The sequence below is a fragment of the Nicotiana tomentosiformis genome, chromosome 5, assembly GCF_000390325.3.
Source record: "Nicotiana tomentosiformis chromosome 5, ASM39032v3, whole genome shotgun sequence".
Classification (NCBI taxonomy): Eukaryota; Viridiplantae; Streptophyta; class Magnoliopsida; order Solanales; family Solanaceae; genus Nicotiana; species Nicotiana tomentosiformis.
The window spans coordinates 99,847,648-99,866,842 of NC_090816.1; the positions used below are offsets into that span (position 1 = coordinate 99,847,648).

Consider the following 19,195-nt stretch of genomic DNA (forward strand, 5'->3'; position numbering starts at 1 on the left):
AAATTAGAACGAAAAAAAATTTGGAAAAATGTTTTCATTACATTACCATTCCTAACGTGGAAAATCAAATTTGAGGAACACATGGAAACGTCAACAACTTAGAAACGTGGAAAAGTCACATTTAAGGAAAATAGTTATACAATTTAAATAAGGAATTTTTAAGTAAAATATTATTTAATTTTAGATTCCTAAGTATTAGGAGCTTTTACATAGTTCAAATAAGGAAGTATTTTATATATAAAATTTAGTTAATTTTAAAGTCTTAGATATTAGAAAAATAATTACATTACAATTATAATTTTATTCAATGTGAACTATATTTTTAGAGGATAAAAAAGGCGAATCATATTTTGCTAATGACCTTTGTATTTTTAGTATAGTATAGATAGATAGATTAAATATTTTAAATTCAATTCAATTATTTAAAATGACTGATATTTAAAATCGGAAAATATGTTTTTTTTAGTGCACATGCCCTCGGGTTTTTTCCATTTTGGTGTTGCCGGTGCCGGGGGTAAGTCGACAAAAGGGAAATGTTGCGAAAGAAAAGGGTCGCAGTAATAAACAAATCTGTACATAGTGCGTAAACAACACAGTACGTGGCCTCATCTTGGAAACAACGTGTCTCCCCCAAACCGCTCTCTTTTTCTCTGTTTCTATTTCTGCATGTATTTCCCCGCCACCCCATTTCTCCTCTTCCGATTCTTCACATATATTTACACATAGCGTCTTCCCCCACCTACTATTTCTATAATCCTAATAAAATCACTTTTGTTGTACTAGTAAGTATAACCCCCACCTAATTAGCTTCTCCTACTTTTCTTCCCCCACAAAAACCCATCTGCTTATATTCCCATTTTTTCTGCTTTTTTAGATTCCGTTTCTCTTCCTTTCTTTAAAGTGGAAAAAGAAAAAGGAAAACAGGAGAGACACTACAGTGTTGGTTTTCCTTTCTTTTGGGTTGTTGCCAAATGGCGGATTCATTGGAAAAGAATAATAATGGGCTTGATCGACAGTTGAGTCCGTCGGGTGATTCGGGCGAGGTTCCGGTTGATTTCGAAGTGGAAATTGTACAGGGTGATAATGGGAATGAAATGCGCAAGGAGGCTGATGTTAATAGTATCAATATTGTTGAAGGTATTTGTTTTCTGCGCTGGCATTGTTTTGATTTATTTATTTTAATTCTGCTTCAAAGTGTTACTATTTGAGAGCAATTTTCGTGTTTTCCTAAGAAATGTTTGAAATGCGGCGGCTTAGCATTTTCCTGCTTGATTATTAGCTATATGTGTCATTGCCTTTTCTTATCCAATAAAAAATGGTGTCATTTTATTTGCTTTTGGACTTGGTGCAAACATTTGTATGACACCGACTATGGGCGTTCGTGCTATGGGTGAATGTGGTCCGAGTAAAAGAATGTGACGAAAATTAGTCAAGCTAAGTTGGCTAATTGTTTAGCCAAAATTTTAAAATCTGCACCAGTTGTTTTCAAACAAGGGCCTTAATATCATACTTACTTGTCGACACATTAGACTTGGTACTCTGGGATAATAGATGGAGCAGCTGAAAGAATATATCTAAAAGTGCCTAATTTTTTTGTGTGTTGAGGACATAATTAAGTAAATAAAGGTGTGCTCTCTCTAACCATCTGAGCTTTTAGATGAAATCGTCACACGCTCAAACATGATATCACACCAGGTAGAGGCCCCGAGTTCGAGTCTCATTGTCACCCATATTTTCTGCTTGGCCCATACAACACAATTAAGTAAATAGAAGTGTGCTTAGATGAATATTACGTACTTAAAGTTTTGTTTTGTTTCTCTTTTATTCATTACCAACCTAGAGATTTTCCATGAAGAAGGTGAATCTTTGTGCTTCCTGGCGTAGATAAATTGGGGTTCTATACAGGGTTAGTGCTATGATTGCTTTGCAAAACCTATTGTGTTAAAATGGACATCTAACTTGTGTGCATGAATTCTTTTACATGGTGGGAACTGCCTTCCTTGCATCATCACCTTCTGCTTTGGCTAGCACCATTTTGATTGAATTAACATTCCTTTCTAATGTATGTTATGAAAAAATGAAAGAGAATCTGAAGCAGGATCTAGTAGGGACGGCGTATATGCAGAGGCGGATCTAGGATTTCAATTTAATAGGTTCAAACTTGTATTGAACTCATTCTACTATTAAAACTATGAGTTCAGGTCTAAAATTTGTTAAGATTTTAATAGGTTTTTACATATATATACTCCGGGGTGTAAACCGTGTGTCCAGATGAACCCATAGACTGTAAGCTACATCCGCCTTTGCATGTATGCATGAATTCTTTGAGCTTTCCTTTCTAGTTAGTACTTCTCTCTCCCAATTTATGTGATGTACTTCCTTTTTAGTCCGTTCCAAAAGACATTTTAGAAATAATTTAACTTTAAACTTTCCATTTTACCTTTAATGAGATGATTTATATCCACACAAACATCTATGGTTTATTTTCGGCCACAAATTTTTTTTTACTTCTTAAACTCCGTGCCTAGTCAAAGTGCATCACTTCTTACAGAAAATGTGAAGTACTTTTATTCCAATAGACCTTCTTTGGGCGATTGGTTTGTTGTCATTCTAACTTCTGATCGGCTAATGGGGGGTAGTGTGCTTCTAGGTACTTACTATTTTATGGACTTATGCTATTGTTGATTTATCACTTGCAAATGTATGTTATATCATATTTTACTATTTGGTGGCTTTTGTTAAGTTATTTGTTACTCGTTTTATGTCTCAATATTAATATGCCTCGATCAGAATCTGTTTACGGGAATTCGGCTGGGCCTAGCACTACAAATGTGGAAAAGCCAGTGGAGAAATCAGAACTTGGTATCAGTCAACCGGTTAAAGCTGGAAGACGCAAACAAAACCAGAATCGGGCTCTAGGTCTGCTAGCAGCAAAGCTTTTTGATGATAAAGTTCCTTTAAGAAAAAAGGCAGGTGTAAAATGTCAAAATTGTTTATGAAGTTGTTTACATCTCTGTTGTATCTGTTTCTGATTTACTGAGGGATTGGGTGGAGAAGCCTCACATTGTTGAGATCTTCTTAAAATTTTATATCAGGACATCTTTTTGTTAGAATGAAACCTTTTAGTTTGCGTCATGATTGATATCAAGCATTTTGAATTGGCATATTTAGTAGTATCTTGTAAATAAAGTATAATGCATGTTTCCTTCTGGACAGGTGTTTTCTTGTCTAAGAATATGAAATTAACTTGCTTGAGTTTTGTACCTTTTTGAAGCAACCAAAGAACTTGCTCCTAAACGCTAATTATTGTTCTACTTTGGGTTCATTGAAGATGCACAAATTAAATCATTGGACCGAAACAGCAAGCTCCATATCTGTATTAGCTTGTAGAGATGTTTGTTAAAGTGTTTGTAGTTTTATTTTTTATTTTAGGTGTCGTCTAGGTGCTAGTCAAGCTCCAAGTTTTTTGCCCCTGGTTAGGTGGGATTTCCATCAGTTTTTCAGCCTTCCAAATGATACTGAAGATGATTTTCCCATGAACATACTTAATCGCTCCTCATGGGAACCTTAGGTAAACTTGGTCTTGGATACATTTAAATGTTCGGAAATCACAGGTCTCTTTCTACCTTATCTGCTCGCCTGTTCTTAGAGCCTTCAACTTCGTCTTTCATTTAGAAGGGCTAAAGTTCCATAAATTAATTTACTTGGGTTTCTGTTCATTTACCATCACTTTGGGTGTGTTTGAGTTGCTTTTATCATGTAATACTCTGAAGTTTAATAATGGAGCTTCCTTGTTACTAGACGACCATCTTTTTTCAGACATGATGTTTTTAATGAAACTTGTGCCTGTTTTTGTAATTTGTGACAAAACCTAAAATTTGCAGCTCAAATTGTTCAATAGGCTTGCCACTGTTCAAGATGACGGCACTGTGCAATTTGAAGTTCCGGGGGATATTAAACCCGAAAAACTTGATTTTGGCACTGGAGTTGTTTACAATGGAGCTACAGTTGAAGCAGCGAATGATGTAGCCGATACACCAGAATTACCTCCATTGCAAATTGTTATGCTCATTGTCGGGACTAGGGGAGATGTGCAACCCTTTGTTGCCATTGGGAAAAAGTTTCAGGTTTACTTGCCCTTCCTACTCAACAAGCACAACTATCTTCAATTTAATAATTTACTACATTTTATTAGTTAACATAGTCACTTGCTTTTCCTATTAGTTAGAGATAGCTTTTTATATCTTTCCGATCCATGAATTTCTGGCTGATACATGTGCATCCTTTTACAGTGTGAGTATGCAATAATGATATCAATGTTTGTTTAGGAAAATAACATCTGTAGCATTTGCTGGACGAGTCTTTGATAATTGTTCCTGTTAACTTTGAAGTCGAATAATAGGCATATTATAGCTTGGAAGTGGAAATTTCTTTTGCAGGAAAGTGGTCATAGGGTGAGACTAGCAACTCATGCCAATTTTAGAGAGTTCGTCTTGAGTGCTGGATTGGAATTTTATCCTCTAGGTGGAGATCCAAAAGTTCTTGCTGCTTGTGAGTAATCTCTGAAAACCTTATCCACTGGCCTTTCATTATGTCATATTTCTCATATTCAGGTTTTAGTCAAGCATATAAACCACCACTAAAAATATTGTGGAACTGCTATTTCTATCTAGTGCCCTTAAATGGTTTGTACTTGAGTTGAGGGGCTCATGGTATATACCCACCTCAGAGCTTTATCACATTGTCCTTTTGGTAACATGTTTTCGTCCTTGTTAGAATCTAATAAAAGTAAAATGTGCTTGTAGAAAGCTAATTCAGTCCTAGAAATCTTACATTAGTCAAGTAACTTGTTTGCTTTAAAACTACTGGTCACCGAGTTGGTAATGCAATTAGCTTCAGCTTTCAGCCACGAAGCATTTAGGAAAGTACTTGCATCAAGTGTGATTTTGGATGTGAAGCCTCGTGCCGTGACTCAAGGTTGAAAGCATTTTACTGTTTCCTTGTTTTTACCCTGGAAATTTGAGACCCAACAACAGAAAGAAGAAATCATATATGGGAAGAATAAAAATGTTGAAGCATGAAAAAACCTGTAGAACTTTCAGCAATAGAATAAAGATCGAACCCAGCAAAGCTGTTCCATCATAGAAGTATACTCCTTGTATACGGGCATGTTTTGCCCCTTTTTAATGAAATTTATTACTCCCTCCTGTCCACTTTAATTGATTTTTGGCCTTTTTTTATGGTCCATAATATTTGATTTTTTCAGATATCAAGAAGGAATTAACTTCTTTTTTCCAAAGTTTCCCTTGGAGTAAAGAGCTTAGGAGTATTTGTTATATTTCCAATGAACAAATTAAGGTTACTATGGTCATTTTTATTGTTAATTAATGCTAAAAGGTGAATTTCTTAATATGTGTGAAAACAACCAAAAAATCAATTAAAGTGGACCGGAGGGAATACCTTATCTAAAAAAATCATAGAAATGGTTTTGACCCTTCAAATAGTGTTTCCATGGGGGCATAGTGTCGACTTCCAGTTGCTTTATCAACGTGGTTTCAGGATTTCTAAGTCTGCTGTGAATAGAAACAATTTGAAGAACCATATAAAAAAATGAAAACAATCTGAAGAATAAATATGCCTCCTTTTAATAAGGAAGGGGCTGAAATTTTTTAACTCAAGACTGATGTCTAAACCGGTTTTGCTTTTGTAGCTACAACTAGTTCATTACATATCTTGAAAGAATTGAGCATCAATACTGGTTGGATGTTCTGATTATATGCTCCCTAAGTCATCATGGTATTTTATTTTTTATTTTTTAACCGAGAAGAAGGGGAGTCTTGGCGTAACTGGTAAAGTTGTTGTCATGTGATCAGGAGGTCACGGGTTCAAGCCGTGGAAACAGCCTCTTGCAGAAATGTAGGGTAAGGTTGCGTACAATAGATCCTTGTGGTCCGGCCCTTCCCCGGACCCTGCGCATAGCGGGAGCTTAGTGCACCGGGCTACCCTTTTTTATAACCGAGAAATCCCGAGGGCCAGTGGCGCATGGTTCCATGGTTCGAACTCGGTAGATAATGGGCCTGCCCCTCTACCCTTTTTCCCTTAAATACCAAGCTTTTGTCTACGATAGGGTTTGAACTCGTGAAGTGCGGCTAACCTACACATCACTTGTTGCGCTCTTACCACTAGATCAACAGTAGGGATGGCAAATGGGGCGGGGCGGGTTTTGCTTTAATCCGCAAAATTTCAACCCGCCCTGCCCCGCATACCATTTCCACCCGCGTTCCCTGCCCCGCACTCACACCCACGTCCACCCGCCCCGCCCCACTAAGTTTTCCAGTATTTTTTCTTCAAATTGTCTTATTTTTAGAAACTTTCATTACACTAATTAATTGGAGCATCTTCATATTGTCTCAAGGCCCATTCTTGTGATATTTCCGATAATGTGATATTAGAAAACTAGAAAAAGAAATTGTGATAGTCTCACAATTGTTAAATCAAAATTGACTTTACAGATAATGGAAATAATTACTTATACCACAAGATCAACATAGAACATTGATAGAACAAAGAATTAAATGAAACTCCCAATAGAGTAAGAAAAAGGAATTTATGCCCATAACTAAATAAATGCAAAACTGAATAACATAACTGGATTTTTCAACAACAGTAACATGAAATGCTTCAGAGATGCATTTTTATGATTGACGAAGAGCACTCTCAAGTCTCACGGTATGGAGAAAAGAGGAAAACAATTATTTTTTAAAGTTTGAGAGGGTCAAATATTCTAGAAAAGTCAAAGTAGTTTATATATAGGAGTAGTGAAGTTCCTCTAATGTTTAATGTCATTTTCGAATATTTTGAGCTTTATATAATAACCAAAGGTATTTAGATTGAAGCAAGAAAAAAAAAAAAGATATTTAGAAATTAAAGACAACACAATATAATGATCCAAGTAAAAATTTAAAAAGAAAATCATATAAGCAACAGATTGAAAAGCTTGAAGACAAGATTCATGCGAGTAACCAAATGTACAGTAGGAAAAAATTGACTCGCACCCACCCCGCAACCCGCAAGAATTTCTTTTAAGAAAAATCAACCCACCCCGCACCCGCACATGTCCAAACCCACCCCGCCCCGCATAGGCTCAAACCCGCACCGCCCCATTGCCATCCCTAATCAACACCCTAATTCATCATAGCTTAACATGCATATCCTTTTATATCTTTTTCTTTTTATTTTGTTAACCTTGTCGATTGGTCTTTGGTTTCAGAGGTCCCAACAGAAAAACAGTTTTAACTTTTATAAAACTTAATAGAGCTATAAATATGTTTAATAATAATAAATTAAAAAATAGTTAATGTTGTTGTTAATGTTACTGTCACTATTACTACATCATCATGACCTTCATTAACATTATCATTTTCGGTATCATTAGTTTGTCCCTTCCAATTCATGAATCTATTTAAGTAGGATAGGGTTTAAGATGGAAGTTGTTTAAAATGACATTATTAGTGAAATGGTGTCAAACTTTTTGGAATGTCTCAGTATGGAGAGAGACTATATTTGTAAGGATGACTCTCTCTTGGTGCTATGGTGAAGTCAGAATTCTAAGAGGTCGTTTGGTTACAGGTTTAGAGAAATAATCCCTGTATACAATTCAGAATTATTTTATCCATGTTTGGTTGGATCTTTGTTTTTGGTATAAGCAATATCAAACATTGTTTTATACCACAATTTTGGTATTATTTTATACCGGATTCAAACATGAGTTTCTAATACTGGATTAGCAAGCATAGGATAAAACACCTAGAAGACCAGAATATCCTTGACTACCTCTTTTTTCTCATGTTTCCCTTAAAAATAAGGATAAAACTGTAAACAAAACTTCCTTAAAACCAAACATATTTTTCACTATAAACAGTGAATCCCATTTTGAATGCAATGAATGGAACTTGGTCAGCACTTAATAATCCAAGGATCATTAATCCTAGTATTACAATCCCTGCAATATAATCCTGGCATAACTTTGTGTATGAACCAAACGATTCCTGAAGGTTAGATGAGGGGTTGTTAATCCTTCAAACTCTTTTGCACCTCTTTAGGGTTGGTGGTATTAAAATTCATTGGATTTCGATTTTTAGAGTCTCAAGGTTGGGGATACTTGAACTGGGTGTTGCTGGTGTGGTAGAAGTGGTGATGGGTGAGATGAGAATCCTTAATGTAGCGGTAGAGGATTGGGAAATTGGACCTACATAGGAGCTTGTCTTCTTTGTTGTATCCAATGTACTTAGACCCAAGAAGAGAAAAAGAAACTGTTAATTTTCTTAACGTTGGAAATGATACAGAAGGGGATGCAGGGTTTTTTCGGCGAAGTCCTCCTACCACCAGCTTCTAAGAAGAGAGGATACTGTTTTCTTCACTTGATCGGTAGCACGCGGGTGTTCACCCTCACAGATGGAAATTTCAGGAGGAAGATAGGAGGAGGGAGATAGCTGGTGCTACATGTGTAAGTGTTGTTCAGGAGAAGACATGTGGATCACTTACTGTTATAATGCTGGGTGGACGTGCAGTTTGGAAACGATGCGCAATGCAAGTTATAGTAATGGATGTGATGTTTAGTTGGACTTCACCACAGGATGTAGCTTGTTTGGCTCTTACCCGTGTACTTTTAGAGTAAGAAATAAGTAGAGCCTTTTAAAGGGTGTCACATGATTTCGTACATATAAAATTTGTTATTAGTTAATTTTTTATGCACCCATGAGGTTCCTGCTAGCATAGATGACTTGTTTGGAGGTATTTGTAGAAAACTACTTATATACCACTTGTATCTGGAGGCTTAAATCCGGCAACAAATAAGGTAGTAGCACTTTATCAAAGGAGTGAGTGGCTGCCAAGTACTATGCTTCCCAGTTTTGCACCGCGAAGTAAAACATGCTGGAGAGTTCCCTTGGAAGTTGTTTGCAACTTAGAGGAACAAGATTTGTGCTGTGATATCCTGTACTGTGTACAGCTAGTAGCTAAGAGAACAAGTACAGCTTGTCCATAGCATTTTCTTATTTCTTTTTGTGTGCATTTTGGAAAAATGAAGGACTGCACTTGTCAACAACCTCTTCCGATGGCTTTTGATCTTTAGAATGTGGTTTGTTGTTCTTATGAGGTACGTTTTGGTAATCATTAGGACTGAAATCTACAAGTGTTATACTCAAGCTTGGAAGTTGTATCCTCATTATTTGGGGCAATTTGGATGCAGAAAACAAGAGATCATTTGAATCACCAAACTTCTACCCCGGTCGTTGTAGATATATGCCATTTGTCTGTGCTCAGGCTGACTCGCCTTTCTGCCTATATCTTATATTGAAACAGAGAAATTCCATTATTAGCATTACACAATTTCACATATGAAGTTGGGTACTGATAACAACAGTGTCCTGGTTGGATTGAATTGTATTTCACAACCTTGCTATATTCATAGTCGAAACTGATTGATTCTTCTCTCTCTCTCTCTCTCTCCCTTGTTACTTGTGGTTATGAATTGCTCCCAATCAAATTTAGAAGGCATAATCAGCAAATTTGATCACTGTGTATATGTTTTTGCAGACATGGTAAAGAATAAAGGGTTTTTGCCATCTGGACCTTCTGAAATACATATTCAACGAAATCAAATAAAAGATATCGTATTCTCCTTGCTACCTGCATGCGTAGATCCTGATCCAGAGTCCAACGTTCCATTCAAAGTAAACGCCATTATTGCCAATCCTCCTGCATATGGTAAGACTATCAGTTTGATGCTTTTTTTGGAAAAAGATTTAACCAACCATCAGCTTGATAAATTGTTATATGAACTACTCATGCTTTGATAAACGTTGATTGTGTTGTAAGTTTACCTCAAGTAGTTGCTCAGGATAAGTGTACATCATCATTCCCTATCTTTCCACTGTATACGTCTAAAGGATAGGTTCTTGAATACTTCTGAACAGCTCATGATGTCAAAAAATAAATTCCATCTATTTATACAGTGGGGTTGTAAGCACAAACATAGAACAGTATATGAGATTCAAAGTTTCAGAGATATACTGATTCCTCTCCTTCAGGTCCATGGATATAGCAACTATTAGACTTTATTTGCGCTATACTTCTCCGTATATTAAAACTTTGGAGCAAGGAACACAGCCCTGATGGCAGCGCTCAGTGTTGTCAAAGGCGCGCTTTAAGCGCGCTTAAGCCCTAAAGCGAAGCACAAAGCATGTTTAGCACTTCGCGTTGCTTAGCGGGTGCTTCAGTGTCGTCCTCAAGGCTCTAAGGCATACTTTCCTTGCCAATGAGTACTGGAAGGGGCGACACTAAACAATTGATATTTCACTTTATCGTTATTTTTTTCAATTTCTTTATCCTTATATTTGTTATTCATGCTTATAATTATTAGTCTTGGACTACACATACATATTTGTATCTTTTTCTCCATTTGCGCCTTTGTTCATTAAAGCCCACACTTTATTTGTGCTTAAAGCCCCAACGGACCTTGGAGCTTTTTTGCGCTTTTCACCTTTGATAACACTGGCAGCACTAGCAGAGATTTTCCAGATCTTCTGTTCTCACGTTGAACTCTTGCAGTCAATGTTGTGCGATTGTAATTTTTCATTTTCTGCTAAAGATTGGACATTGGAACTATATCCTTATTTTGGAGTTAGTGATTGAGACTGTGAAGATATTTCCACTCTTAGTTGTTATCTTATTCCATGCCAATGGTTGGGTCGTTACAAGTTCTATCTTAACCTCATTATCAACTGATTTGTCTTACATTGTTTTGGTTGTGTAATATATCTGATTGATTGATTTTAAATACATCAATTTGCACTAGCCATATAGGAAGTGATGAAAAATTTGGTCAAAGCTTTAGGTCTGGATAGCATTGCTCATACGTAAAGCAAACTGGTTGATTACTGCATGGAAAAATCTGCAAAGTAGCATTTAAACCTTTCTTTGCTGATGTTGTATTTTTATGAGACATTAGTTTCACAAAGTTGAAGAAATTTGACATTTCGATCCGCATAACTTGGTTGATATGCCATTGACTCTCTTGTCACGGGTGCTTTCTGCCAGTATTGTTGGCATCTGGAAGAAATTGTGGTCATTTAACTCTACTTTTATTTAGTTGGAAAAGTTTTTGGTTCAAGAGTACATATATATCTGCTGAATTTTATCACAATTGATGATATGTTAGATCAAGTTAAATTTCCCACATATTTGTGCGTGATTTATCTTATCCTTTACTTTGTTGTTTAGGACATATGCATGTAGCAGAGGCCCTGAAAGTACCATTGCATATATTTTTCACGATGCCATGGACGTAAGTGGTCTATTTCGTTGCTTTTCCAACTCCTAATATACTCTATTTGCAATCAAGTGGCTCCAGTGAGAACTCTGAATGCTTACTGGTCAAAAATAGATTTTTTCCACAGTTTTTGCAAATCTTGTTCTTTCTATCTGGGTATGATTATACAGTTTCTTGTAACATGTGACCTTTCTACTCTTTAAGTTTCCTGCTTTAATTCCCTGGCAGGCCTACTAGTGAGTTTCCACATCCTCTCTCTCGTGTCAAACAGGCAGTTGGTTATAGAGTGAGTGTTTGATGATATTCATTTTCTTTAGCATTTTGACTTCACTTGATATTCCTTTTGTATCGTCTGTATCCTAATCTCTGAATGCATTGTGCAGCTATCATATCAAGTTGTTGATGGACTGATCTGGCTTGGGATTCGAGATGTGATAAATGACTTCAGGAAGAAAAAGTTGAAGCTAAGGCCAGTAACTTATTTGAGTAACTCCAACAGTTTCCATCCAGATGTGCCTTATGGGTATATATGGAGTCCGCACCTAGTTCCTAAACCCAAAGGTCTCTTTCTAAATATCTTGTAGTAGTCTCTACATTTTGAGTTTCATGGTTGAGATGCACCTTAAATCGTATATGGTTCATTCTTTGCATAGCTTTATAGTCTTTGATAGTAAATTCCGGGATGTCTTTGCCCAACTTGTCTGCCTTTTTAGTTATTTCACTTTTTGTTTGGTCATGAGGAGAACACTCATTGCTTCAAAAGTTGATAGTTGATATATAATGGAATGGTATATCCGTTCTCATTCTAGATTTGTCTTTGTAATGTGCTTCAGATGGTCAGTTTGGACTAAATTATGTGTAGGTTTGGGTCATATTCAAAAACAAATTTTGCATTTGATAGGAAGCTGTTTCATGGCATGACCATGTAATAAGCTGAAATATTTCGGGTTCAACAAGCTTCTGTATTGTCTTCCCTTTCAACGACATTGAAATGACTGAGCTTTGGCTAGACACAACGCTAAATACGAATTTAATCAAAAATAAGAAAAAGGTTTTAAAGTCAGAAGGAGACGTTATTTCCCAAAAGTAGAAACAAGAGACTTTGTAATGGGTAATGGAAGATCAAGAATGACTCATTAGGTTATATGTCATTTTTACTTTCTGTTCTAATTCATTAGGCCTTTTAATCTTGTCTCTTATACCCTCAATAGTTGAGTTCATTTTAATTGTTGTAGGATCTCTCTTCTGTTTCTCATAGGATGAATGTAAATCTTCTCTTTCCCATAGATAACCAGTGGGTCTGTATCGATGGATAAAGGAGATTTGCTGCTTCATTAGTTTAGTTTATCATCTTGGCAATACTATATTTGTTAGTTAGAACCTGCATTGGAAATGCTTAGTTACCAACTCTTCTCCTTTGTGACCAATAAGCAAGTCCTACTCGACGGTTGGATAGGGAAGTGAACCTGTTTGTGAACATTAAGAGAGATTCATGTAAAAATTGGTAGGAATCTGAATGCATTATTAGTCTCTCTTCTAGTTGGTTTTGAAAATAATACATTGGTGATTATTATTGGTGTTCACATGCTGATGAAATGTTTCTGTTATTTCTTTCTTTTCTATTTACAAAATTCTGGAAACAAGCATTTTAAATTTTTTGCCTCTCTATGTTTTGTCTGATGCTCTGTAATCTTACCTCTGATTTGAAGTAACGAATGTAGTTTCCACTTCTTGTGGAGACACAAAACACGAAGGTTGTATTCCGCTGTTAAGAAGGACCTGCCAAAAAACCCATGATAGTATTCTTCTCTTCTGTCCTAGAAAAAGAGCACTCTCTCCTTCTGTTGGGACTACTGTTATTTTTCTGTCAGCTTTCTAGCTCCCCCTGCCTCTATCCCCCCTCCCCCCCCCCCCCTCTCTCTCATACAGAGACATATCCCAAGATAGTCTCACAGTAGTAGTTAGTTATTACTACCAACTTCTTGTACCAGGGAGGAATAGCCTAGCAGTATTGGGCTCCTGGCTTAGGGAGTTTTGTTGCCGGGGGTGGGGTGGATGATGTTGGGTTTTTACTATACTAATAAATAAACTCCACAACAACAAACCCAGTGAAATCCCACGGGTGGGGTCTGGGACTAATAAGCTCCATCTTTGGCAAAGCATAGCATTAGAAGCTAAGCGCTAAGTCCAATTGTATTATGGATTAGTTTGAATGTGCCTTCCAAGGATACTAGCCTTCTACAATTCAAACCACAGCCAAAGGAAGAGCTCAGGCCACAGTAAGGCAAGGATGATACTTCATATTTAAAAGGTTGATTTGGATAGTTGTTTTATTGATAGATCTTTGAGCACAGAATGCTTAGAAGTCTTAGTAGAGTAAAGAAAATTAATATCTTGGTTTGATCCAAAGCTAGACTAGGAAAAAGCAAAAAAAGAGAAAATTGGAGTTATGAGCATGGAATTTCAAATGGCCAAAGTGAGTAATCACAAAGTTGATTAACAGAAATATAAACAACAACAAACCTAGTGTAATCCCACAACGTGGGGTCTGGGGAAGGTGGAGTGTACGCAGACCTTACCCCTACCTTCGTTGTTGTTTTCGAAAGACCCCCGGTTCAAGAAAAAATGAAAAAAAAAGCAGAAACAAGTAGTAACAACAACAAGCAAAGGTGATAAGGTGATAGATTAATCGAAGCGAAAGGAATAACATATAGTAAAAGAAATCTGTTGTTTAGGAGAAACAAAAATACGAGACTAATGCTAATGCTACCGGATTGAAAATGAGACATGTCCGCTTAACCACTAACCTTCTACCCTAATTCTCAACCTCCATACCCTCCTATCAAGGGTCATGTCCTCAGTAAGCTGGAGTTGCGTCATATCATGCCTAATCACCTCCCCAATACTTCTTAGGCCTATCTTTATCTCTCCTCAGCCACACCATGGGCAACCTCTCACACCTCCTCACCGGAGAATCTATGCACTTCCTCTTCACATGTCCGTACCGTCTCAACCTAGTTTTCCCCATCTTGTGCTCCACGGGGGCTACTCCCACCTTGTCCCGAATATCCACATTCCTTATCTTATCTAACCTGGTATGCCCACACATCCATGTCAACATCTTCATTTCTGCTACATTCATCTTTTGGACATGGGTGTTCTTAACAGGCCAACACTCTGCCCTATACAATATAGTAGGTCTAACCACCACTATGTAGAACTTACCCTTAACTCTTGGTGGCACCTTCTTATCATACAAAATCCCGGATGCAAGCCTCCATTTCATCCCTCCCGCTCCAATTCGATGCGTGATATCCTCGTCAATCTCACCATTACCTTGGATTATAGATCCGAGGTACTTGAAACTCTCCTTGCTGATAGTGATATATGGGAAGACTGAGCAAAAGAATAATACAGCTGAAATAGTTGTATCTGTTTCCTCTATCTAATTGCTTCTTTTCCTTTGTTATGTTTTAAATTCACCCCAAGTATTTTTCCAAAACTAATGTGCATATTTTTCTGTTGATTCATGACTGCAGAAATTTGATTAAGAAAGTTGGAGATTTTCTCGTTTTCCTACTCTTAGTATGTCTTTTATTCATTTGTATATATGTCTTAGCTAGATGTTGCCTTTCCCAGCACTCAAGTTTCTTCTTAGCTTCTAAGTTGCTAAGTTCGTTACTCTATACTGTTATTGATTCACTTCTTCGCAAAACGAATCCGAGATAGGTGCCTTACGGAACAAAGAAAGTGCATCTCTGAGTGTAACATGCTTCTATTCGTTTTGATAAAGTTGAAATGCTGCATCACAAAGGTTACTGCATGTTCTGCAAGTAGATATCCTTAGAAGATAAAGCTTCTTGCTTTCTCCATTTTCCCTTTGAACATGATTGTTGAATTGTCACTAATGAGTTGTCCATGTATCATTTTGGTGTTTTTCTTATTACCGAGGGAACTAGCAGCAGAACATGCTGTTTTAGTAACACTTATTTCTACTGGGTGATCTGCAGATTGGGGCCCAAAAATTGACGTGGTGGGCTTTTGCTTCCTAGACCTTGCTTCCAATTATGAACCCCCAGAAGAACTCGTTAAATGGCTTGAAGATGGTGAAAAGCCTATCTATATTGGCTTTGGAAGTCTTGTAAGTTAACCACTGCTAATTTCCTTTTTCTACTATGAGTGTAAGCTACATGGGATTCAAAAACTGAAATTTTATACTCATTTAAGTCGGCTTCTTAAGTATCATACTTACTTTTTAAAGTCCTGTATGTATTTCAATAACCGCCACTCATTTCTTTCTTGCTACCCATGAGTCGACATACCTACATGGGATTCAAAATCAACTGAAATGTTATGCTAATTTATATGGGCTTTTGAAGTATTGTGCTGACCTTTTAGTGACAATTTTCTCAAGATATTAAGTATTTTTCACAGCCTGTTCAAGAACCTGAAAAAATGACCGAGATAATTGTTCAAGCTCTAGAAATGACTGGACAAAGAGGTATCATTAACAAAGGCTGGGGTGGCCTTGGGAACTGTAAGTACTTAAATTTTTTAGTTGTCACACCAAAAACCTACTGCAATTCACAAGGTTTATGATCGATTATATTGGCTGATAAGACTATTTCGTGTTATCTCAGTGAAGGAGCCAAAGGATTTTGTGTACCTGTTGGATAATTGCCCTCATGATTGGCTATTCCTGCAATGTGCTGCTGTGGTATAACCTCTTTACCTCAGTTTATTTCATCTGAATTTGGACGTAACATCTGAATTTAGACGTACCCCTGCATGCACGCCCGCTCCTCCACCTTTTCATCTTAAACTGTTAAAAGAATTATGGATTGATGATCTATGATGTGGTTGTGCAATAAATTGTATAAGGTGTCTTTGTATCACATCTATCACAACCATGCTTTAATTAGGGAATTCCTTGGGGGTGATCCACTTAGTTCATTGATCCAGTTTAAGTCTTGCTTAGTTCCTACTGCTGTTCACCTATCATTTAAAGATTCGTTTAATTTTTTTTTTTTTCATGGCTGCAAAAGGTAATTCTGCTTATTATCCTAACGCATTTGGGTTATGGCAGCTTAATCTATACTTTACGCAAAAATTGAATATGAGTTGACTGTTATTGAATAAAATCAATGGATACCCTTTATCTGATAGTGCATACTGTATTGGGACAGAAAATGAACTGTCTTTCATGTCCAAGACATATGTGCATCAACTTTAGCCTCCCCTCAACTTGATAAAGTAGTTGTTCTAACATCCGTCATAATTAAATTTGTTTGACCTTTTAATCATAACAGCCACTGATATGTGGACATTTTATTATTCATTCTTCCAGGTGCATCATGGAGGTGCTGGAACAACCGCTGCCGGACTTAAAGCTGCGGTAATTATTTAATTTCATGCATGACTGTAATCCTTTAGATTGTTTTAGGGGCTTACCTTGAATGATAACATGTGAATGTTTTTCAGTGCCCAACGACTGTGGTACCTTTCTTTGGGGATCAACCCTTTTGGGGGGAACGTGTGCATGCTAGGGGAGTTGGCCCTGCTCCCATCTCCGTGGATGAGTTCTCACTTGAAAAGCTGGTTGCTGCCATCCGCTTCATGCTAGATCCAAAGGTAGGTAGTTTTCCATAGTGTTTCTTTTTCCATCGGCTGTTTCCGGAGGGACATCCATATTTGTTTGCTTCTTTTTCAAAAGATATTTTCATCTGTCAAACATGGGGAATATTTCATGAGGTGACCAAGTGAAGAATTCTGTGTTAATATTTAGTGTGATCGTCTATACATAGAACTAGATACAAATATATTTGAGTGTTTTAAAAAAAAGTTTGTGTTAAAAGTTCAGATGAGAATAAGCATATGATCACTACATTTAGGGACAGGACTGATCCCCATTTTTTTTTATGGTTGTGGAATCGCTTTGATAAATTCGAAAGCCATGATATATGCTGGTCGATATACTTTTGTGACGTGCAGGTAAAAGAACGTGCTGTAGAACTAGCAAAAGCCATGGAGAATGAGGATGGAGTGACTGGAGCTGTGAAAGCATTCTATAAACATTTCCCTCGAGAATCACTTGAGCCTAAGCCCGAGGTCTCACCTCATCCTCACCATTTCTTTTCCCTAAGACGCTGTTTTGGTCACGCCTAATTTTTTATTTAAAGTCTACTTCTGTGTGGTCAATGATGTTGTAGAGATAGAACAGCTTGTCGGAATTGTAACCTCGGCTACAAAGGAATCCATAAAAATTTAGGATTCAACACTCATGATGGAATTCAAGATCATGATTAGATTATGTCCCTGATATTGATTGTAATTTTGATAATGTGGTTTGGCGTTTGTTTGAAATGGAATGAGAGGGGTAATATTTTGTAGTAAAAAAAAGTAATGGATGGAAATGTTGGTTTTCATATCTCTAAGCTCTTTCGGTTAATTTGACTTGACAATGTAAACCTTGATGAACGCAACGTAACACTTATTTTAGCATATTATGGTTCTGGTGCTTATTTTTCCCTAGTTCGAAGAATATGGAGCAATTCTTGTATAAGTATTTTCAGATAAAGAGTAACTCGAACTAGTAGCAAAAATTATTGTATGCAGTCTTGTATTTAAATTGCAATCAAGTGAATAGTTCGCCAATAAGGGTTTGCTCTGCTGCCAAAATAGACAGACTAAGCAATAAGGGTAGAAATGGCGTGGTATAGCCACTTTTTCAAGGGTATTTACTTTTTAGCCAGTGTTTTTAATGTTGAGCAAAAATGGCCACTACTCTATTAAAATTGATACGAAAAGTTTTTTTTACCCTTTCTTCATGAGTGATGTGTAAATATTAAGGACACGGTGTCCTTAACTTCATGAGTGATGTGTAAAATATTAAGGACACCATGTCCTTAACATTTACAATGCACATATGAAGTTAAGGACATGATGTCCTAAAGTTTAACAACAGAAGTTGCAAATACAAGTTAATGATATTATGTCCTTAACATTTACATTGCACACATGAAGTTAAGGACACCATGTCCTTAACATTTACACTATACATATGAAGTTAAGGACATGATGTCCTAAAGTTTAACAATAAAAGTTGCAAATACAAGTTAATGATATTATGTCCTTAACATTTGCATTGCACACATGAAGTTAAGGACATCATGTCCTTAACATTTACACTGTACATATGAAGTTAAGGACGTGGTGTCCTAAAGTTTATCAGTAGAAGGTGCAAATATAGGACACTTAGTCTTTAATATTTACACATCACTCATGAAGTTAAGGACACTATGTCCTTAACATTTACAATGAACACATTAAGTTAAGGACACCACGTCCTTAACATTTACATTGCACATATGAAGTTAAGGACATGATGTCCTAAAGTTTAACAACATGAGGTGCAAATACAAGTTAAGGACATTATGTCTTTAACATTTACATTGCATACATGAAGTTAAGGACACCATGTCCTTAACATTTACACTATACATATGAAGTTAAGGACATGATGTCCTAAAGTTTAACAACAGAATTTGCAAATACAAGTTAAGGACACTATTTCCTTAACATTTACAATGAACACATGAAGTTAAGGACACCATGTCCTTAACTTGTACTTGCAAATTCTGTTGTTAAACTTTAGGACATGGTGTCCTAAAGTTTAGCAGCAGAAGTGCAAATACAGGACACTTTGTCCTAAATATTTACACAACATTCATGAAGTTAAGGACACCATGTCCTTAATATTTACACAACATCTATGTCTAGCACAAGGGTATTTTTGTCTGGCGGGTAAAAATTTATTAAGCACTGGCTAAAGAGTAAATATATTTAAAATAGTGGCTAAAAAGT

At 36.6% G+C, this 19,195-nt stretch overlaps 1 protein-coding gene across 3 annotated transcripts; it reads left to right on the forward strand.

Annotated features, from left to right (window-relative positions):
• The first annotated feature begins 524 nt into the window (after positions 1-524).
• On the forward strand, positions 525-17,863 carry LOC104117726 (sterol 3-beta-glucosyltransferase UGT80A2-like). 3 transcript variants are annotated; one of them, XM_070175153.1, is made up of 15 exons: positions 525-782; positions 875-1,137; positions 2,791-2,969; positions 3,885-4,127; positions 4,440-4,551; positions 9,598-9,768; positions 11,284-11,347; positions 11,561-11,618; positions 11,716-11,893; positions 15,343-15,473; positions 15,767-15,869; positions 15,973-16,049; positions 16,680-16,727; positions 16,814-16,963; positions 17,324-17,863. In XM_070175153.1, exons 2-15 carry the CDS (start codon positions 972-974, stop codon positions 17,495-17,497), a joined length of 1,854 nt encoding a protein of 617 aa, XP_070031254.1. In that variant the 5' UTR covers positions 525-782; positions 875-971; the 3' UTR covers positions 17,498-17,863. The 3 variants fall into 3 exon arrangements, with proteins under 3 accessions (XP_070031254.1, XP_009627107.1, XP_070031255.1); XM_009628812.4 differs by having other exon boundaries at positions 525-1,137; XM_070175154.1 differs by lacking the exons at positions 525-782; positions 875-1,137 and having other exon boundaries at positions 2,830-2,969; positions 3,902-4,127.
• Positions 17,864-19,195: the final 1,332 nt, after the last annotated feature.

What these genes read in the sequence shown, in the direction of transcription:
- LOC104117726 (XM_009628812.4), top strand. Translation starts at nt 972, where the DNA reads ATGGCGGATTCATTGGAAAAGAATAATAATGGGCTTGATCGACAGTTG. An exon ending in TCCAAAAGTTCTTGCTGCTT is followed by an intron (nt 4,552 to 9,597) that starts GTGAGTAATCTC and finishes ATGTTTTTGCAG; the next exon opens with ACATGGTAAAGAATAAAGGG. An exon ending in GCTTCATGCTAGATCCAAAG is followed by an intron (nt 16,964 to 17,323) that starts GTAGGTAGTTTT and finishes TGTGACGTGCAG; the next exon opens with GTAAAAGAACGTGCTGTAGA.